A 22,973-nucleotide genomic window follows, 5' to 3' on the forward strand; every position below is an offset into this window, starting at 1 on the left:
CACTTCACTTCCTTTGGTAGTTTGTTCCAATGGTTAATCACCCTCATGGTTCAAGATTAGTAAATTATTTCTAATTGCATACCTTTCCATTTCTGCCTCATGCAATGCACAGAATGGAGCTGCTTGGGGATAAATCAAGGTTGTGTAGAGAAGCAATCTGGCTGTAGGACTCCTGCCTCACTTGCTGCAGAAGTCTGAAGGTGTGTCGTGAAGGATACAAGGGACTACCGAAAGTGAAAGGACAGTTTCATAGTTAAGGCAGATGAACACTGCCATAGAGAACTGGATCATATCCCTGCCTGTGCTAGAGTTCCTATGTGATGCTAGTCAAGTCATTTAAACTAAACTAAACTATTCACATGTGATCACTAATTGTGTTCCTCATTTTCTGGACCGGGGGGGGAAGGGGGAAGCAGGGAGCACTCACACATGCAACTGATGTTGATGGGAGCTGTGCTCTGAACATATGAAGTGCTATATAATGCTAAATATTCTCAAAAATCCAATCCTAAGTCTCAAATTGGGCACACAAAATTAAAGGATACTTTTGTTCTCAGTGCCTCAGTATTTCTTCTGTAAAAAGGGGATAATACCACCTCACCTCACAGGGTATTCTGACAATAACTTCTTTAATGTTGGTTCAGACTCAGATGCTATAATGATGAGCACCATAGAAAAGCACTCGAAGAAATCGGTAATTCTGTTGTCAGAGTAGTGTTTGTATAGCGTGCAGTAAATCAAGCCTAGGACCACACATTGAACACAAAGGAAACAACACATTAATGGCTGCTCTTTAATTGAGCACCATTCGTGTGCACTGAATGAAACAGGTGGAAAACAGTACATAATCATGTAATTAAAGACTGTATCATTATATATATATATGCGCGCGCACAAGAGGGTTAAATTACGGTTGTACAGGCAACCTTAATTCTGACATTTCCTAACTTTTGAGTGTTTGACTGCAATTTAAATGTTTTTTAATGCAATTTGTGTGTGTAATTTCCAAAGTTTTTTACAAAGCAAAAAAACAAAAAAAATCCATCATGTGGCATCATATTCACACCTACATGGTTCATCAGTCAGGTTGGAAACTTTTGGTCCACACAGAACTCTGCCACTGTAGCTAATGGAGTAATAGATAGGAATAGTAGGTTGTCATCCTCAATTTGGACAGCACTAGAGGGGGATGGGAACAACCCGACAGTGGGTTTCAGATGTTTGCTCAGAGCTTGATCACTTCTCCCTCTCCCCTCCAACCTGTCCTTTTCACAGTACTGTTGTTTCTGATTCCAATCCCAGGCTCCTTGACCGGTGTCTATGTCTACACTGCACTTTGTCATTAAACCTTTGGTAGTCAGGGGTGTGAAAAAAACCACCCTCCTGACCAACAAAAATTTTAACGACAAGAAGTGCCGGTGTGGACAGCATTTTGGCGGGAGAGTGTCTCCTGTCGACAACAAACCTACCGCCCCTCATTGGGGGTGGTTTTATTTTGTCGGCAGGAGAGCTCTTTCTTGCCGGCAAAGAGCAGCTACATTCGTTATAGCAGCACATAGCCTTAGTCGCACCCCTGTAAACTCCCCACCTCCTTGCCCAATCATTTCTAGTCCCCAAGTCCCCTTGGCCTGCTAATCCCAGTTCCCTCCCCCACTCCCTGATCTGCCTGTCTCCCCCACAGCCTCCAGCTCCCAGTCACCATTCCAGGGCTTCCCATCCAATCTCAATATCCTCACCTCTTGCAGAATTTTTTCTCTTTGCCCAGCCAGTCCCAGTTATCTTCTTCCCATAACCTGGCTCGTCAGATCTCTCTCTCCTCCTCACCTCCTTCCACCCCCCATTAGGTCCCACTGCCAGTCTCCTGGTCATGCCAATCCCAGTCTCCACCACCTCTCTCAGACACTCCTTGTCCCAACTATTCTATTCCAGCTCTTGTCCCCACTGCATTTGAACCAGATGGATTCCTCCTACGCTTGCTTGGGTATCGGCAGGGGGTTACTGAGAGCACACAGGTTACTGTGCAGCATAGGTACAGCAGGTGGTGCTATTGTACCGCTCGGTGCCGAGATCTTCTTTGTCTATGTGTGTGTGCCGAGTTGGAAGGTTTCACTTTAGCATGTGAACTTCCTTTAGTTTAGAGCTTGCCCGCATAGGGTCTTTAGCTCGTTGGGAACTCTCGGTACCGGACGTTCCTGGTGCCTCACGGTCTGGCGCTCTCAGTTCCAGGGGAGATCTTTCAGTAGGAGATCGCTTTCTTTTGGGCGACTCTCGGTGCAGGGATGTCTGTGACCGCTTTTTTGCAGGCTTTCTAGGAGCAGGCTCCTTGGCAGCCATTGTTGGAGCACAACCCCATCAGAGGCTTCTGATGGTCACCGTTGGCCAGGGCACCTGGACTCAGGGTCGGAGGCTGACCTGACGGATTTCTCCATCATGAGGAGCTTCAGTTGGAAATCCCTGGCTTTTCTTGTCCTGGCTGTCAGTTTTCTGCAATGCAGGCACTTTTGAGTAATGTGAGTCTGTAAGTCAGGCAGCGTTTAAAACCAGGTGAGCCTGGCATGCCTGAGAAAGTCAGTCTCTTTCGGCTGGTCTTCACTATGGGGAGATCGACGCTTGATTTAGTGGGTCTAGTGAAGACCCGCTTAATTGACCGCAGAGCACGCTCCAATCAACCCAGGTTCTCCAGCTCCCCGAGAAGATTAAGGCAAGTCAATGGGAGAGCATCGCCCATCGATGCAGCGCAATGAAGAAACTGGGGTAGGGTCGACCTAAGCTATGTCGACTCCAGCTACGTTATTCACGTAGCTGGAGTAGCATAATTTAGGTCAACTTACCCTGGTAGTGAAGACAAGCCCACAGAGAAAAAAAAAGGGGTAAAGCCTGTTTGAGGCTAAGGCTGCCAAAGAGAGAGAGGTAAAAGGGGAAAAAAATATTTTTTTTGGTGCAATTAAAGAAATTACAGTAGGGCAAGAGGATAGGGAAGCTAACTACAACTAAGCTAACACTACCACTAAGAATTATCTACTTTTTTTTTCTGAAGTGGGAGAGGGCGCTGCGGATCACTCCGACTCAAGTCAAAAGCAGCAGAGAAGGAACTGGGGGACAGTTAATTGTGCACCGCTATGCAGTGTTCCCTCTAATTTTTTATGTCCATGTGCGGAATGAAGTTTATGTGCACCAATATGGAGGTAATGTGTGACACATCACCTTCATATTAGTGCACATAACAAAATTCATGTGGTGGGGGTGGGGCCAAGGACTTCAGAGTGTGGGAGGGGGGTTCAGGGGGTGAGGGCTCCAGCTAGGGGTGAAGGCTCTGGGGTGGGGCTGGGAATGAGGTGATCGGGAGGGGGCTGAGGTGAGGGCTCTGGGGTGAGGCCAGGGATGAGGGGCTTGGGGGTGCAGGCTGTCCCAGGGCTGCTGCAGGGAGAGAGGACTCCTCCCAACCCTCTCGCACTGCAGCAGCTCTGGGCCGGAGGAGAGGCACCTTTCCTCGGCAGCAGCTCCGGTGGGGCTGAGCTAGGACATTTGAGTGGCTCCTCTCCCCGGCAGCTCCGGTGGGCCTGGGCCGGGCCAAGCAAGGGGCTCCTCTCCCCCAGCGGTGGCAAGTCCGGGGCAGGTCCACGCTGGGACCAGCGGGGAGGAGCGCCTCTCCCCTCCGCAGCAGGTCCACGCTGGGGAAGAGTCATCTCTCCCCGCCACAGCCCTGAACCCCTTCATGGGGCTTAATAGACAGTTGCACAGCTTAGAGGGAACTTAGCCGCTATGTAGCCAGTCGGTGCGGCGCGAGATGGCTACGGCACATGCATAGCCCAACCGGGCACTGCTACCACAAATCTCTGATTACAAGCGCAGGGCATCAAGACACTTAAAGTGGAGCACCCACAGGGACACACCTCCAAGAAAAAATGATATTTGCCCTAGTCTCATTTCAGCCAAAATTTTCCAAAAAACATTCAGCTTGAGAGACATCCTGCATAGAAAATTAAAGGCCAAACAGTTAACGTTTTGCAACCTTATAAGCAACTGAAAACAGGAGTCTTAACAGTAAGTAACAAGCAAGCTTAACAACAGATGATGCCACCAGCCCCACTTATAATTTATCTCGTTTTAACTTCCAGCAATTAGTTCTTGTTATTCCTTTCCCCACCATAATAAGGAGCCCTTTATTGGTATTTTCTGCCTATGAAGGTGTTTATACACTATTCAAACCATCTCCTCAAATCTTCTTTTTGATAAACTAGATAGAGCTCCTTTAATTTCACTGGAAGGCATTTTTCCCAGCCCTGCCGGGAATAATTTTTGTGGTTCTTCTCTGCACCTTCACCATTTCTCCAAAGCACCACTTTTCAAGGACTATTTACATGCAAAGTTTCAGCTTCCAAAATTCAGCCATTTGCATGGGTTCAATATGTAAAGAAAAAAGGGCATTTCTCATTCTGACTCCATGAGTTAAAAGGATTAAAAAAAAAATGCCAAATGTAATATCCTCAAGTTCTGAAATGTTTCTGCCCCAAAGGTAAGTTTTCAAGGAAGTTTTGAACACTTGAAAATAGAGGGACATAAACATCAACAGTTTCATCTATCTAGTTTTTTATACAATGCCAATACCATGGTATTAGAGTGACCACTGCAACCATAAGAAAGCTAGTATAATTGAGTTCCTGAAAGAGAAATGCAGCATAGATCTTTTATTGTTAGATCCTTCACATATTAACTAAGATGCAGTATTAGTTATGAAAATCAATCCCATGAACGTTGTTGTGTCAATTCAACCCTGTGTAATTTAAAACAAACTAACCCCGGAGACTCTATGCATCCGAAGAAGTGAGGTTTTTACTCACGAAAGCTTATGCCCAAATAAATCTGTTAGTCTTTAAGGTGCCACCAGACTCCTTGTTGTTTTTGTAGATACAGACTAACACGGCTACCCCCTGATACTTAACCCCTGAGAGCAGTCTTATAATGCAATTTGTAACAAGGGTGCCAACTGTGATTTAAGATAATAGTTTTATCTTCAGCTTCCTTCATACTGTGGAAAATCTCACAATGTAACATAATAAAACATTAAGTATTGAGACAGATATGGGAATTTCCTGCAATATTCTGGTCAAACCTTACTGAATTATGTTTAATGATCTTAGGGAGTTAATTGTATTCAAAATACAAATGAATATGTATTATTGTGGGATTGTATGTAACATCTCTAAAGAAGAGACATGGCTAATGTAAACCCTGAGAAGTGTTATGAGCTTCAGAGATCTCTTTAAAATAACATGCTAGACAAAGTTAAGTGGGATTCCTAGGAAATACTTGGGAGGAGGTAAGTTTTCTCCTCTGGACCTAACCTTTCAAAGCTGCACCCTGAGGAGAAACTCATTGTCTGGTGATCACCTTCTACAGGAAGACAAGATCAGAGGCCAAAACTGGGTAAGACAGTGACACACAGATTCATGGGTGTGCTTGTTCTGAGCTCACTACAAGTTTGAACTTTTAACCACAAAAAAAAAAAAAAAACCTTGATGGGATTTGAAGGACTGGTCACCGGCCAGAGCACTTACTGGAGTTGAGGTGCAGATGCTTTTATTGTTTTCAGTATGTTTTCTCTATAATGTTTTTTCTTAAGAAAAACACTTGATTAGAAAGAGCTGTGTGGTAAATTATCACTGCAGCATTTACATCATTTATAGCCTCTGAGGAGAAAAGCAGAGCAGGCCTGCTTAGTCAGTCTGACTTTGTTGGGGAAGTCAGTGTAGGCAAGGAACTGTGAAGCCTGGAAATAGTTAGGTCAGGAATGGGAGAGGCATGTGTCTCTGCCCAAGAGATGACAGCTAGGGAGCCAGTAACCTGAGAGTAGGTGCCCTTGCTGGATGATAGATGGGAAATACAGGTGCAGATGCCCTGAACTATGACATGTACAGAAGAGGGTAATATATACACATACATATTACATACACACTTTTTACAGCATTGTTACTCATCTTGTGTATCTCTAGAAGTCCATGGTTTCAACAAGAGCAACTCCAACTCCATTTGATCTCAGGAGCAAAATAGCTGATCAAAGACACACACCTACCCATGCTGCCTGGAACATACAGCAGCACAGAGAGTGCTCAGCAAATCAATCTGCACTCTCTTACAGAGATGTTAGGAAAGGAATTGCCAAGGTATCCCTTCCCATCCCTCCCAGCAGCCAAAAGGGGAAGAGAGAATGGGAACAGTGACATCCCTATACCATGCTGCAGAATCTAGAAGTGTGTAGCAGAAGTAAAAAAGGAGTTATTTTGGTGAACAGGCACAGAGGCGCAAATAAGGAAGGCAAGATATTTCAACAGTGCTTTGCAATATTTTTGTTGTAGTTTTGATTGTCTTCATACATAGAGTCATGACATCACTATGCAAATACTGGAAAGTAACATAAGGACCTCACACTGTAATTATTCTGTGGCTCTCTGAGACCTTGTTTTCTATAATGAAGTCTCTCCAGCTCAGAAAAATGATTCACTTTCCTATAGAGTGGTCTGCAGAATGAAAAGTTGGAGAATCAAAGATGCTCTCACAGAACCACAAACCTTCCCAACAATCCAATCTTCCACTGCTTAGATCTCAAAACTTTGTGTCCTGCAGAGTGCCAGGAAGGACTCTGTAAATCAATGGTGGTCGAAAGACCTCAGTTTGATAGCTACTTTTCTAGATTAAAGGATCTGAGAAAGTTCAAACTCATACTTCCATAAAATCACGTTTAAAACTTGGGACTAAATTTTTATTTCCATTATTTTAAAAACTATTTTCCTCACTTATATCATGAAGAATCACCAGTTTATAGGCAGAGCAAATTTAACTTATGTGCTTAAACTGTAGATCACATTACTCCTTTCTCTTACCATTTTGTGTGTTTCATCATGTTGCTTTGTGAGTTTCCACAGCAAATATATGATACTAAGCACTTGCTGCATTAGCTGTTGAGATTCAGGTTCCAAAAGATTTCCAAGAATGGGAGCAGCAAGTTGTGCAGGAGACGCTTCAATCCAGCACTCAATCAATAATGGAATTATTATCTCAATAAATCCTTTTAAATTTTCAGCAGAAGACAGGCCTTTTTCCACACTGTCTGTCATGCTTACCAGGGACCTAAACCACAGAAGCAAAAAATCAGAGATAAAGAGCATTACATTAAAAAGAGAAGGGGAGCACCTTCATTGCACTGTATTTGCACAATATGATTTCAGAACCCCTTTATGCTTCAGCCAGTTTTACATGCTTTGTTCTTGTAGAGAGTAATAATTGGCAGTTGACCACTACAGATCAATGTGAAAATAAAATTATTAGAATAAAACCATCAAGAAAGTGAAATGGTATAATTTTAGCATAACAGATTCAAAAAGTAAAACTATGTCCCATATATTTTCTCTCTCTCCTAGGTGAGCCAGAAAATCCAAGGGTATTTTCCCTTAACACCCTCTGTCTGTACTCTAAAAGATCTATATGCATTACAAAGGGGGCCAGATTCTCCCCTCAGACACATTCATGCAACTTTTGTGGAATTCAGTGGGAGTTATGCGCCCATAAACAAGAGCCAGTAAATATTTTAAAATTACAAAGCTCCTAAAACAGAGCAATCTCAGAAGAACCAGGATAGTAAAATATTTTCAAAAGAGTTCATGGGTTAACAAAAACACATTACAGGCAACATGTTTTATCTGCCCCCTGAAAGAGTACTCTCTGGAGGGCAATAATGCCCTCAGCCTATGATTTTGGACACTGTATCCCATGATCAGTCTGGTTTTCAACCCACTTGACAAGCAATTCCCATTATAAATCTGAACTTGTGTACATTAATTAGACTTGATACACAGTGGGCGCACTTCATTCCAGCTGCAGTGATAGTCCCCATAGTTACAATTGGGAATAACACTATAATTGGTCATCTCTCTAGAATCTCAATAAACTTTAAAGTGCACCCAATACAGATAAATAACTTATGACAGTTTGAAAAAAAATACTTGCCCTGGCCACGTTTGTAATTTCAAAACTCTATAATTAGCCAAACTCTGCAGAGAAGGCTTGCCTATGGTACAACCCACAGCATATACTAAACAGGAACAGCAGATTGAAATCTTTTAAAGTTATGCTCCAAAATAACTATGTATTACCAGGCACGATCCTTTGGGAGGAGAGGGGGCAGTGAGACACATAAAGGGAAAAAGAGAAGGGGTTAGAAATAGTGCACACTCCCTCTCAGCAGCAAGGGCAAGGTGAGGGAAGAGAAAGAACAGTGAAAAATACCCACGCAAGGAGAGAGGCAGACAGAGAAAGAAGCCAAGAAAGAGGAAATTTAGCATGTGTCAAAAACTTTAGAACTCCTGTACAGATATACAACATCCAATGGGGCTTGCAATCACATTACTGTGGCTTGTTTTTTTCCCCTCAACCAGCTACATAAGAGATGCAGTATTTTTCAGGGAAAATATCCTGTGTGCACTTTTTTCCACCCAAGGCAGAAGAGGGAAATTATATTTTTTAGGTTTTTCCCTTGCCCCCTCCCCTCCCCCCCCCCCGAAGGCTGAAGGGAATCTCCCACCCAGACTTTCAAGTGCCACTTCCCACAGCGCTTAGATTCACAAGAGTAAAATTAACAACCCACGTCAGTTTCCTTTTATTTCTAAGGAATGTTATTTGCAGAAGCATTAGAGGCACCACCAGAGTATCTTTCTTTGCAAGTAGGAAACTCAGAGTGAACCACTGCAGCGATAGTGATTACATGAAAAAGCTGGTTACATCACTTTTATTTGCACAATTTAATCATGTCTACAGAACATTGCTTAAAACACTGCATTTGTTTCCTAAGGTATTTGAAACTACAAAAGCACCTATCTACCATTCCCAGAACACTTCCAAAATGGTTGCGGGAGCTTAAAGAACTTAGTAACGGGGTCCACATAAGAACATAGTTAGAATACATGAATCTTGTGTAAGCATTTCATAGCTAGTCTACACCAGAAATTCACATTGGCACAGCTTTGTCTCTCAGGGATGTGAATAATCCACCCCCCCGAGAGATGTAGCTATACCGACCTAACCCCTGGTGTTGACAGCACTAGGATCTTCCCTTGACCTAACTATCACCTGTCAGGGAGGTGGATTAACTTCAGCAACAGGAGAACCCTTCCCGTCACTGTAGTGAGCGTCTACACTGAAGCACTGCAGCTGTAACGGTTTAAGTGTAGACATATCTTCCGTATTCCTCTTATCACCACTGACGGCATGAACTTCTCCTTAGAGCAGTTGTCCCAGTTTACAACATTGGAATAAATGTCCTATGTTTGACTGCTATGGAAAGGTCACACTGAGGAGGAGGGTCAAACAGTGGTGGGTGGAATTCATTATTATTCCACTTTTAGATTACAGACCTTTAGATTACAATCAATGAGCAAAGTATGTAGGACAGTACTTGGCACACCAAGAGGAACTCCAACAGAAGTCCCAGGGCAAGCAACCTCACATTAAGGTCTGTCTAGTTTCTGGACCTGAGCCTTATCCAAACAGTAGGATACGGTTGTGGTATGGACACTGTGCAGTGATGAAATTACATTGTGCTGGGATACTGGAATGACAATAATTGGCTGGAATACTTAATTCTCAATGAGAAATAACACTTTACAATCTCTCTGAAAAGCCTAGCCTGCAGTAGTTAGTTGAATTTTACTCATATTATGGAGACAAATTGCTTTAATTACCACAGCACCAAGCTGAATGGTAGATCAATGTGCTGTGACAAAGTTCCTCCTCTATCTTGGTGGGTCCTGCGCTTATTGGCGGATTTTCTTGCCTCAGAGATTCACCATGTGGGTTGGAGAACAGCCCAGAGACCTTCCCCTCTGGGAGAACCCACAGTCCAGGTCAATTGGGAGGTTTGGGGGGAACCCAGGGCCGCCCTCTACTCCAGGTTCCAGCCCAGGGCCCTGTGGACTGCAGCTGCCTATAGTGCCTCCTGTAACAGCTGCATGACAGCTACAACTCCCTGGGATACTTCCCCATGGCCTCCTCCAAACACCTTCCTTAGTCTCACCACAGGACCTTCCTCCTGGTGTCTGATAACACTTGTGCTCCTCAGTCCTCCAGCAGCACACCCTCTCAGCTCCTTGCGCTTCTTGCTCCCAGCTCCTCACACTCCCACCACAAACTGAAGTGAGCTCCTTTTTAAAACCCAGGTGCCCTGATTACCCTGCCTTAATTGATTCTAGAAACTTCTTAATTGGCTCCAGGTGTCCTAATTAGCCTGCCTGCCTTAACTGGTTCTAGCAGGTTCCTGATTACTCTAGTGCAGCCCCTGCTCTGGTCACTCAGGAAACAGAAAACTACTCATCCAGTGACCAGTATATTTGCCTTCTACCAGACTCCTGTAACCCACTGGTCTGGGTCTGTCACAGTGCCCTTGAAAAACCTGAAAGCAAGCTCCTCAAGGTTCCCACTAAACTGGGATGACAACACTGACTGAATACATCCACTTGTTTCAATAGCCTGAGTTTTCACATTTGTGAAAGCAAGATGGACTGAACTGTGAAAGCACAAGGAGATACTATACTCAGCTGCTGAAAAACTCATGGGCAGGAGTCCAGCATAACTGCCATTTAAAGAAAAACTAGTACGATCCAGGATATGCTCAACCCATATGTGCAACTTCACTGGCCAAAGAGGAGTAAACAGATCTCCACTGCCAACAAAAGCTACAGTGCGCAAAGGTTAGGGTAGTCTGTAAAGTTGACGTTTGACTACTGCAGTATACTTTGCTATACAGGGATATGGGAGCTATGAGTGTTTCATGTCAGTGAAATTGTTAACCACATTGCTAATGTATAGTGCTTACAATATATTTTAATTCTAAGGTAGCCTGGAAAAACTGCTACTGTAACAATTCAGCTTGTTTACCTTGTACAAGGTAGTTATTCTATGAAACTTGGATGCAAAGGGACTGGGTGGTAAAAGCACTATTTACCAAGCATTTTTGTACTATGTAACTATTAGGCATTCAAATAATTTCTAATAAAATGTAGACTGTTTAATCAATAAATAAGACAGATTCTAATAACACAAAAAATTAAGATGGAGCTCAAGGAAAAAAGATTCCATAAATGCGCATAATACTGATCTGTGGCATCAGAGCAGTCAGAGGACGATGAAAGTCTAGCAGAGGGAGGGTAAAGGGAGTCTAGTGGAGACACAGGGCAAGAGGAGGGCCATTTGCAAATTGTAAATGGCAAAAGGGAAGAGTCACTTGAAGTATATGAAGCTGTTTGAAACCAACATCAGGCTGATATGTATGCCTCTCTCCTTGAGGAGTATTGCCAATGGCCGTACAGAAGCCCTAATGATTTGGCAAATGAGTTGGGTTTAGCTTTCCATCTTCATCCACCTGATGTACATCTAATGCTCCATTTGTTCTCTTGCCTGGTCCTTCTCAGTTTCTGAGTCTTCTCCTGCAATCTAGTCTCCTTCAACTTCCTCTGCAGCTTCATTCTCCTCCTCCTGAATCAGCTGCAGCTTATTTTTCCTCTTTAGCTCCAACTGTAGTTCAAAGACGATCCCATCCCTCGACATTGCCTTGTTCAAGATGTCAGGGGATTTCATTTCTTTGTTCTTGATCCCCTAAAAATTGAATTTGGTGGGACAAAGTGGCATCTTAGCGTCCAGAAGGCAGGAGATATTCCAATCAATTCCTCATCCAATGCAACTACTACTTCATTAGTATCAGTAGAACCCAGTGAAGAATCAGAAAAAGGCAAATTTGAACATTAAATTATGGCTTTGAACTGTTCAAATGTTCTAATTTTGGAATGAAGCTAAACAGTATGCAGATAGGGCTTCGCAGAGCACACCAATACTCGGTAATCACTAAGACAAGGTATGCATTACATTTTTTTTTAAAAAGGTAAAAAAGCTTAATTCTTGCCTGGAGCACTTGGGAGGAAGAGACAGGGAACAAACATGGGCCTATTATAAGTCATTTTAAAAGCTAATACTCCAGTTATGGGGTATGTACGGTACTCAGTTTGGAGGCTTGTGAGGTTTTGTTTTGTTTAAATAAAAATAGCAAACTGTACCAGACACAGCAGCAACTAATATCCCCTCCCCACCACCCCGTGTGCAAGTTATTGTTTTTTAAGCCCAGGAAAAGGACTATTTTGATAAGAAAGCTGGTCAGAAAGCTAGAAGTGTAGTCACCTGAGAGATTTCGCCATCTCCTCCTGTCAGAGCAGCAAAAGATTAAAATACATGATAAATGTATTTGCACTATCAGCGTCGATTCCTCTCATGGGTAATAAATGTATTATATCAATGAATCACATCTTGGACCACTGACCTTGCCTGTAAGATTTAGTGCAATAAAAAGATGTAGCTTTCTGGAGGACATTAATATTGTTTGTGTGTTAAACATTTACGTTTGCCATTTTGGGGCTGTCCATGAAGTGTAGGAGCCACTGGAATCCCAGGCATTTCTCTTCCCTCGTATTAGAAGTCACTTCTTTCCTGGCAGCAACAATAGTAGCAGAGGTTGAGGCTTTGACTACACTAAAGGGAAAAGTCTATCTAAGCTACACAATTTGAGTTACGTGAATAGCATAAATCAAATTGATGTAGCTTAGATCTACGTACCGCGGGGTCCACACTACGTGACGTCGATGGGAGACATTCTCCCGTCAACTCCCCTTACTCTTCTCGATTAGGTGGAGTACAGGAGTCAACGGGAGAGCGATCGGCGGTCGATTTAGCAGGTCTACTGAAGACCCGCTAAATCGACCACTGATGCATCAATCGCCGCAGCATAGATCCTCCAGTAAGTGTAGACAAGCCCTGAGAACTGATTGCAGAGCTAAAGGAGATGGAATTGGGGATGAAGGGATTAAGAGTCTCCAGGTTAATGTGATATTTTGGGCAGGAAAAAGAGGTCAGGGAGAAGGGCTCTATGCTGTAGTCCTGGGGTTCTCAAACTTTTTCTGAGGGTCCCCTCCCCCAAAAAAATGCTATAAAAACTCACCGGCCCACCTGTGCCACAACTGTTTTTCTGCATATAAAAGCCAGGGCCAGCATTATGGGTTAGCAAGCAGGGCAATTGCCCGGGGCCCCACACTACAGGAGGTCCCGCGAAACTAAGTTGCTCAGGCTTTTGCTTCAGCCCCGGGTGGTAGGGCCCCAGGCTTCAGACCTGCATGGTGGGGCTTTGGCTTTCTGCCCTGGGCCCCAGTGAATGTAACACTGGCCCTGCTTGGAGGACCCCCAGAAACCTACTCACCGCCCCTCGGGGGCCCTGGACCCTTGGTTGAGGACTACTATCTAGTCATCTATTTTCGATCTCCAGCACCCAGACTACTTCTACCCTTACTAGTGGTAACTTGCACTCTTAACAATCATGGCTGTAGCCAGTAAGACAAGATGGACTGGTCCTATTTATCTCATTCCCCAGGACCCCCCAATCCCCCAGTGCATGCAGTAAAAACAACAACCAAATGTGATAAAATGAAATACATCTCAATACCTTTTGAGGAGGACCCTTCTTTTCCCAATAACTTGACTTTGTTGCCATCACCTTCCTTTGCCAGCCATCCTTTAGATTCTGGTAACATCTCCTCTTGGTAATCTGCTGGCTCGTCCTCATGCTCGCTCAAATCAGCCTCTTGGCAAGTAGCTATAACCATAAGCGGCTCTCTGGACCCCTTATTGAAATCCAGCTCCTCACAGAAAGGGCAGCTAGTTCAGCTGGCACCACATGTTCAGATATCTTCTCAGTCTTTGTTATGATGCATCTTCAGCTCTCACACTGCATGGACGGCATTCAGTGCACAATTTGGCAAGCCTCTGACACATCTTGGTATAAACCTGCTAGTTCTGACTCCGTGTGAATGGACTTGCACTCTATTATCCAAGCAGGGCCTTTTCATTGGCTCAGCCCAGCTTACAGCTCAATCAAAGTTTTCAGTGGAGCAGATTTTATTGGAAATCAAGAAGATTGCTGAACTCTTACTTGCTATCTCACAGAAGTGGATACTGGCAATCAACTGCACACTATTGTTAACTTCATAGAATTCCCAGTATTCACTGCAAATAAGGTGCTTCCTGTTGATTTGCCCCTATGGCAGGGAGCACAGAACAGTCAGTGACAGGTAAAACGTGGCAATGGAGATGGAAAGACCAGCTAGTAGCTGTGCCTTTGAATTTGCATTGGGGGAAGACACATTATATGCTCCTGTAGTTCAATCAGATATAAGTAGATAGAGCACAGGACTGAAACTCAGGAAACCTGGGTTCTATTCACAACTCTGTCACTGGCCTGTTACGTGACTTTGGGAAAGTTACTTCAGCTCTGTGCTTTAGTTTCCCCCCTCCATAAGATGGGGATAATGCTACTTGCCTCCTCTGTAAATTGCTTTGAGATCTATGGATGAAAGGTGCTACCGAAGAGGTAAGTAGTATTACTGTTCTCAGGAAGTTTGTTCTATGAATGCTACAACGAATATAAAATGCCTAGGATGACATTTGTGTGTAGATGCAAATTGTCTTACAGGCATTGCAAGAACAAAGTGGGGCAAGGCTTTTTGTCTAGTGTAGGGAGGGTCACTAGGGAAGGGGATTAGAAATATACAAGTGGGTTTTTTTCATAAATGTAAAATTAAGTCAATTTCTCAGTATCTATTCTGTTTACCATTTCTATTTCTTGTTAGTAAGCATACATTAAATCATATTTCAAGAAGTCACATTTTATCTATAAGTGAACCAATCTAGAAAACTGGTAATTTGATAAAAGCATTTGCGCACTGACAATTCTGTGTGTGACCTCAAAATAAGTGACTTGTGTGTTTATACCAAATAGTTATATAGTTGTACACCTCAGACAGCCAGAAAGTACTTATAAAATGGATAGTATGAAAGATGTTATGTTCAGCCGAAGAAAATATAGGTTGGAGAAAAGAGTACAATGTATTTATGATCAAATTGTTGTGGTAAAATAATCCATCTCACTGAATGATCTAATATAAATCTCGCTAGAGTCCTAAGACAAAAATGAACACCTGTGACTCAGTAGCAACAACATACAACAGTCTCATATTAGCTTAGTTGTAAATATAGAATTGACTCAATGAAACTCTCAGACAAGTAACATTTTTCTCACCTTAGTCTGAATGCTGAATTGATCCTTGGTTGTGACCCACCATTTTCATATAGCTGGATGTGCTGCTGATTACTGGCATGCTCCTTCCAGCTTATACATACTGAGTTCCTCATGAACTGGGAGTTCTCCTTTTGCTCCTGGATTCCTTCATCATCTTCTGATCCACTGGAACCATCTACCAATGCTTGGAGAAACTTCTTGAATCTGATCAGTACATTCAGCCTCCATTGCTGTGAAGTTACTCTGCGGTTAGGGTTAACAGACAGCATCCAGGACATTTTCTCTCTACTTTTCAGGTTTTTTGACAACTGCTGGTGAGAAATAAGCTCTACAAAATTCTTCAGCAATATACTACAGCGATTAGTAAGGAGGACTGGGTACTCTTCCAACAAGATGTCCAAGACCTTCAAAGAATCCTCCTGAATTCCTTCACTGATGTGAGTCATGGCACTGGAGAGGTGGGCACTTACCAAAGGAAAAAATGGAGCAATCTGCTCAGCTCGGATTTTTGGAGCCAAGAATTGAAGGAGCCGGATTGCCGCTACTCTGACACCAGAGTCCTTATCTGTAAATACAGCTGCCACCTCACTTAGTATATTTGAAAGGTGTGCATCAATTATAAACGGATACTGGGACAGCAGTTCTCTGAGCCCAAGAAGAGCACTTTGCTTAACTCCGGCACTGTAGTGATGCATCTGTGAAAGCAGATCCTGCAAGAAGAGAGATACACACTTACTAGTTATTCCTTCAAAAACTTTAAACTGACCCATTTTCTAGTATTAATCTGTTCTTAAAAGGCTTAATAGGTATAGAAACTGTTTTAATGGACTGTATCAAGAGCCTAATAATTTCAGATCCAAAAATGCTTTCTTTTAGAGCATAACAGCAAACAAGTCACCTACCCTCCTATTTAATGGTTTGCTATCTAGGTACTTACATGACCTTCATAATCATAACATCTGAGTGCCTCCTCAACTAATAATAGCAACCAAGATTCTCTCATACCCACTTGCAAGAGTAGAGCTGGAGTATGCCAATCATGACTGCACAGCTACTTTTAAGGTACCCCTAGCAGACTTACTTCCTTGAAGGTGGCCCCTCATCTCCTCCAGTGGGAGGGCTAGAGTTAAGGAAAGGAAGATGGTGTGACAGCTCTATTGCAGAAAATTGCTGTACTTTGGAGAACTTACTGAATTAAATTTAAGTATCTTTGGGCTCCAATATATTAAATGAATCATTTATGAATTATTGTGGCCCGAATTGTATGCAACCTCTAGAAGACGGAAAGGTGACAGATGTGAAAGCTGGACTATACTGGTTAAAAGGACTATACTGAATAATGTGTTAGGCAAGAATGGACTTTTGGAACAAAAAGTGTTAACTGGTTTTCCTGGGGATTATCTAAGGGGAGGTCAATTCCCTGAGGACTATTTAAGGCAGTGATGGGCAACCTGCAGCCTATCAGGGTAATTCACTAGCAGGCTGCGACACAGTTTGTTTACACTGACTGTCCGCAGGCACGGCTGCCCACACTCCCATTGGCCAAGAACAGTGAACAGCGGGCACTGGGAGCTGCGGGCGGCCGTGCCTGTCAACTGTCAATGTAAACAAAGTGTCTCGCAGCTCGCCAGTGGATTACCCTGACGAGCCACATGCGGCCCGCAGGTTGCCCACCACTGATCTAAGGGGAGATCAATGCGAATACATTTTTGCACCATCACTCCCTACCTCCTGTTATGCAAAAAACCAGCCTTATGAAGTTATGCCCTGAAGAGTGGCCATTATCTGCTGATCACCTGCTATATGAGATCAAGATACTACACCTAAGCTATATAAAGGAAAGACTGACTACTCATAATAGTTCTGGTTCTGAATCCGAGACAGTTATGAACTTGTAACCCTGGGGAAAATCCAGTTGTGTGTTTTGAAGGACTGACACCTACCAGTACCCCAGGCTGGAGTTGGGGTCACGTCTGGTAAGCTTTTTAGCAGATGTGTAGGTTCTTTTATTGTTTTTAATGCTTTCTCTGTAATGCTTTAACATTAAGAGCTGTGTGGTACCCTGTACTGCTGGCAATTACAGCTGTTTATAGCCTTTGGAGAGAAAGCAATGTGCAGAGTCTGGCCTGCTTAGGTGGTCTGACTTATTAGGGATATCAGAGTGTAGGTGGGAAACAGTGCAGCTCGGAAAAACCCTTGTTGAGAGAGAGACAGATCCCTACCCAAGAAAGATGACCTCTGAAGAGCCAGGAGCCAAAAGCAGATGCCTTTGATAGATCATGGAGGTGCAGTTCCTTTCAGGTTGCAACAGATGGACTTAGAAAGTAGCAAGCAGATGAAAAATGAAGAAAATAAAATTTTCAGAAACAGGAACCTAAAGTTAAACATGGAGTCTATTTTTGAAAACTTTTGCCTCTGGACAAATTAATGACGTAACACCAAGATTTAAAAAAATCAGGTGCCTTGAGTTAAAGCTTCCCAAACAATATTTAACTTCCGGCTCCTATTTTTGAAATCTCTGCCTTAGATTATTAGTTCATCCAAAGTCACAAGCCACTAACTGAACTGCACAAGTATCCATAGTCCAGCATTTGGTCACAGTCAGTGGGACAGTGCTCAAACACAACTTTTTTTAAAAAACATAATAAACTGTCAAATGAGCTATATTACAATCACAGCTAAAACGTTTACCTTACCATACCTTTATGTTAAGTTTTCTATTGTTTGTGGGAAGTATTCCATCCTCTTTAAGCTGTTCAGGAAGATGTATGGCCTTTGTTTTGAAGTTTGTATCAGTTGCATTTTCTAGTCTAGGCTTCTTTTTTCCAACTTTTAGCTTCACCTTTTGAAAATCCTCTTGGTGTTTCCTCTTTTTAGTCATTTTGAAGCTCTGTAGAGAGATGTTCAAAATGTTAATTAAACACCAGGCAATCAAATAACCTAAGGTAAAACAATGTCTATTCTTCTCAAGAACTGGCTTCTGGACTAGTTTATTGCTCCTTAAAGTATGGCTCAGATCTGAAAAAGACTTACAAAAAAGGGCACCTTCTTAAGCAATATAACTGCTCACTACCTGCATTCAGAGTGATATCTGCTTTACTTTACCAACAAACAGCACATTTTTTATTACTTTTTACTCATGTTAGCACTGCAGAGCCAACACAGCTCTGAGAGCAGAGTTCTATTCCATTTGTGCATCAGTCAGAAAATCCCAACCAGTTGCATATCTAACACAAATAACCCAATCAGATCACACAAGTTTAATTGAGGCCCTAATCTGATTTACAAAACTTTCATTACTGATGCAATGAGTGAAAAGGAAAGAAACTGGCTGCTTGACTTTCAGACCACAGGCTGAGTTTGCAGCAATGGTAATTAGGAAAAAATAAATAAAAATAAACATTAAAAGACTGAAAATCAAGTCATATTGGCTTTCTTCTAGGAAATTGTATAAACATTTTTGCACCATTGCTACCAACAGCAGAAGTTGTAGTGATAGACAGGGTGTAGGCAAGGTGGTGGTAAAAATCCTGTCTGTACCCTGTCTATGATGTTACAGTTTGTACTGTCACTAGCAGCCATGCAGATGCACCAGCACAGAAAAATGCTCATAAATTTTCCTAACATAGGTACACAATGAGAAAAAATGAAACCCCAAGATGCCATCTGGTATAGTGTATTAAAGTTGTTTCTAAGATTTCTGATTGTATGAAACACTGATTTCTAGTTGTAATGGGTCCTGATAGTGGCAGTTAAAATGTCAGGATTGAAGCAGAAAAATAAAAAGCAAGATGTCATTATATGATTTTAAGGGCCAATAACTCTCAGCCTTCCTGCGATAAAATAATGATTTATACCATTTGAAATCTGAGTGCCTCCAAAATTCAGTGGTACGTAGTACTCATGTCTAATGCTGGCGGTTCAAAGAGTTCATAAAACTTACACTGGATTGTTAGTTTAGCACAGTTTTTTTGCACTAGTCCAAGACTAACTTTAGCAATAATTATATTATAGCAAATCCCAGACTTCATACCAGTATAATATTCAGTTTCTGAAATAAATATATATATATCAGGGTTCATTAAGTGGTTAGATAAAAATAACTGGACCTTGCCAAAAAAGTACTCAAAATGTTTAGTGAATCCCTCAACTTCTAAAAAGGCTCAATAGCTTTCAAAAAAATCAAATATTTTAGTAAAGATTTTCTACTAATCTAATATTCAGTTTGAGATATTAACCTACAATCTAGAAATTCAGAATTTTTTTTCTTTATTTTTTAAGTTTTGTTTTTAAGATTATAAAATCAGAAAATGCATAATGCTGTAGTTAAATGTACAGAATTAGTCCTGTATTTGACAACCACTACCTTAAGAACCTGAGAAATCATTACTATAAATGTTGTGGTATCTGCCAGAACAAGCAAAATCCCAGTCACCATAAATTTTCCATATCTATATTGATGTATTGACACACATACAAACAAAAAATTCACCATTAAACTAACAAACCCAAAGGGTTTGTTTTTTTTTTAATTAAAGAAAGATGGGGTATTGCTGACCAAATATAGAAACTTTTAACAAAATTCATCACTTGTAACTCTGTTTACGGAAAATATATCTCCAAAAAAAAAAAAGTAAAGTCTGCAACTTTATGTTTTATATGTATACTGTCAGGGAAATCTTTCTTAAACCCCTTGCCTGTGTTGTTAATAGCACATCCACACAGAATTAAAAATAAAAATTTTAAATCCAATTCACTCAACTGTCCAAAAGAAGTGAAATCTGTCAACACTAGACTTAGAAGCTACATTTTTGTTTGTAACTTTCAATTCTCATGTACTAGCTCAATGCTGTGTATGGGTTCACAGCAATATATGAGAATATTGAAATACAAATCCTGATTTCAATAAAAAATAATCTAGTCATGTTAAAGGGCTTTACAAAACTTACATTTTGGTCCCAAACTAAACAGGCAGCATCTATACCCATATTGCTTCTAAGATCTTACAAGCTTTTGATTTTCAGCTCATCTTTACCTGCCTCTGGGCATGCATAAATGCATTCCAATATAATTTCCATTATATAATCACAAACCATACAGCAGTAACTGGTTGCAACTGCTCTTATGGTGCAAATTTTTCTCTCATTGGAACAGCTTGTTTTGACTCACCAACAATTTTTTTTTTTTTAAACATCCTTTGGGATAAAATATATTATGCTTGTTCGCCATCCTAGAGGAGATTAAGTTTGAGGAAAATCCATTAAATTACTTCTGAAGGAGAGTGGAGTATGGGTACAAAATATATTCTTTGCACTGAAGACAAATGCGAACTATCTTGCCTCACACCCACAAAAAAATATAACTCAAACAGATTAACTTTGAAACTGTGAACTTGACAGTTTTCAATGAATACGTGCTCTATTAAATGACAAAAATTGCTCCAAAGTAAAATTACAGTAGAACCTCAGAATTACAAACACCAGAGTTATGAACTGACCGGTCAACCACACACCTCATTTGGAACTAGAAGTATCCAATCAAGCAGCAGCAGAGACCAAAAACAGGAAATACAGTACAGTACTGTGTTAAATGTAAACTACTAAAAAAATAAAGGGAAAGCAGCATTTTTCTTCTGCATAGTAAGGTTTTAAAGCTGTATTAAGTCAATGTTAAGTTGTAAACTTTTGCAAGAACAACCATATCATTTTGTTCAGAGTTACAAACATTTCAGAGTTACGAACAACCTTCATTCCCAAGGTATTTGTAACTGAGACTCTACTGTATAAAAATGCAAGATAGAGCATATACAGCAAAAGAAAATGTTAAATTGTAAGCTGCACAATTACAGATGCTATTTAAATGAGCAATTTTTTCCAAAATGTGGAGACAACTCTTTGCCTTAGTGCTGCCTCCTAATCTGAACCCTCCTTTCAAATGGCCAGGCACCCAAACTCATTCTACTCCCCTCAACTCCTCAAATGGTTTTTGAATGTTAATCATTATATAACACTCACAATTCAGCCTTCGCATCCCTAAATAAATAATCATTTTATCACAAAGCACCTCCCCGACTGCTCCATTACAAAAGTGCCACCACTATCTAAACAATTCTCATTAATAAAAAAAAAAATAACTAACATCCCAACCTCAACAAATTTATAGACAAGGTTAGTAAACAAAACAAAAAAAAGCTACAGCAACTGTGGTAGTAACTTAAAAATACCTCTGAAAAAATAAGTTTTTACATTTTTTTTAAGTGGGGAGAGATTAAATAAGTCAGATTTCAAGAGGGAGCAATACACTGGATTCTCCAGGACAGAAACTTCAATTTTTTGTGTGGAGAGCAGGTCCTCAAGCACATCTTGGGATCTCTCCACCCTAACTGGAGTGCAATTCTTGTGAATACATAAGCACGGCCATACTGGGTCAGACCAAAGGTCCATCTAACCCAGTATCCTGTCTTCCGACAGTGGCCAATGCCAGGTGCACCAGAGCAAACAGAGTAATCATCAAGTGATCCATCCCGTTGCCCATTCCCAGCTTCTGGCAAACAGAGGCTAGGGACACCATCCCTGCCCATTCTGGCTAATAGCCATTGATGGACCTAACCTCCATGAACTTATCTAGTTCTTTTTTGAACCCTGTTATTAGTCTTGGCCTTCACAACATCCTCTGGCAAGGAGTTCCACAGGTTGACTGTGTAGTGTAAACAACACCATGAAAGAATCCGCAATAAACTGTGTGCTCTTTGAAATGCACACCTGTTGCTCATGTAGTTAAAGGCATGCCCATCTGATAGACACACAGTTTACCTGAAGTATCAGGGGGTAGCCGTGTTAGTCTGTATCTACAAAAACAACAAGGAGTCTGGTGGCACCTTAAAGACTAACAGATTTATTTGGGCATAAGCTTTCGTGGGTAAAAACCTCACTTCTTCAGATGCACAGAGTGAAAGTTACAGATCCAGGCATTATATAGTGACACATGGAGAGCAGAGAGTTACTTCGCAAGTGGAGAACCAGTGTTGACAGGGCCAATTCAATCAGGGTGGATGTAGTCCACTCCCAATAATAGATGAGGAGGTGTCAATTCCAAGAGAGGAAAAGCTGCTTCTGTAATGAGCCAGCCACTCTCCACCCTGATTGAATTGGCCCTGTCAACACTGGTTCTCCACTTGCGAAGTAACTCCCTGCTCTCCATGTGTCACTATATAATGCCTGCATCTGAAGAAGTGAGGTTTTTACCCACGAAAGCTTATGCCCAAATAAATCTGTTAGTCTTTAAGGTGCCACCAGACTCCTTGTAGTTTACCTGAAATGTATCTATGCCACAAGGAAGTGCATATATGTAGGGGTCATTCCCACACCTACTTTTAAAAGCAAACTAGGCAATTAAATGTATAGGAATGCAATATTAAGGTTGCAAGTTAAAAATCACAAAAGAAAAGCTTCCACAGAGTGTAACTTGGCCAATTGTGATTTTTAACTGTGCATTAAAAAGTTTTTGCATTATATAGATAATTTGAGAAAAGTGTATGCTACTGGAGTAAACGTATCCGATGAAAGTTTATCCAATGAAAAGGTGAGCTCTAGTACCCCTGCTACAGAAGTAACAGTAAGAACTGGTCAAATCCACTTCTGCTGATGCAGTTTTCTTTGACCAGGAAGTGTAGAAGGACACTTCTAGGACAGGAAGTGTAGAAACTTCTGTTATCAACTCAATCATTTGCAACAGGCCTAGAACAATGGGTAGTCTCAGGTGCTCTACTTGGCCAAACTCTATACAGCTAGGGTGACCAGATCACTGACGG

The 22,973-nt window shown here is 41.6% G+C and overlaps 1 protein-coding gene across 2 annotated transcripts in view; it reads right to left on the reverse strand.

Annotated features, from left to right (window-relative positions):
* Positions 1-22,973, reverse strand: part of TEX10 (testis expressed 10) — a 126,412-nt gene that overhangs the window by 99,638 nt on the left and 3,801 nt on the right. For both annotated transcript variants that reach the window (XM_005292615.5, XM_065587218.1), the window contains exons 2-4: positions 17,865-18,053; positions 15,164-15,873; positions 6,882-7,128 (exon numbers count right to left, since the gene is read on the reverse strand). In XM_005292615.5, coding sequence (XP_005292672.2) covers positions 6,882-7,128; positions 15,164-15,873; positions 17,865-18,044 — 1,137 coding nt within the window. In that variant the 5' untranslated portion in view covers positions 18,045-18,053. The remainder of the gene's footprint in view (positions 1-6,881; positions 7,129-15,163; positions 15,874-17,864; positions 18,054-22,973) is intronic.

Source organism: Chrysemys picta, chromosome 2 (genome assembly GCF_011386835.1).
Source record: "Chrysemys picta bellii isolate R12L10 chromosome 2, ASM1138683v2, whole genome shotgun sequence".
NCBI lineage: Eukaryota > Metazoa > Chordata > Testudines > Emydidae > Chrysemys > Chrysemys picta.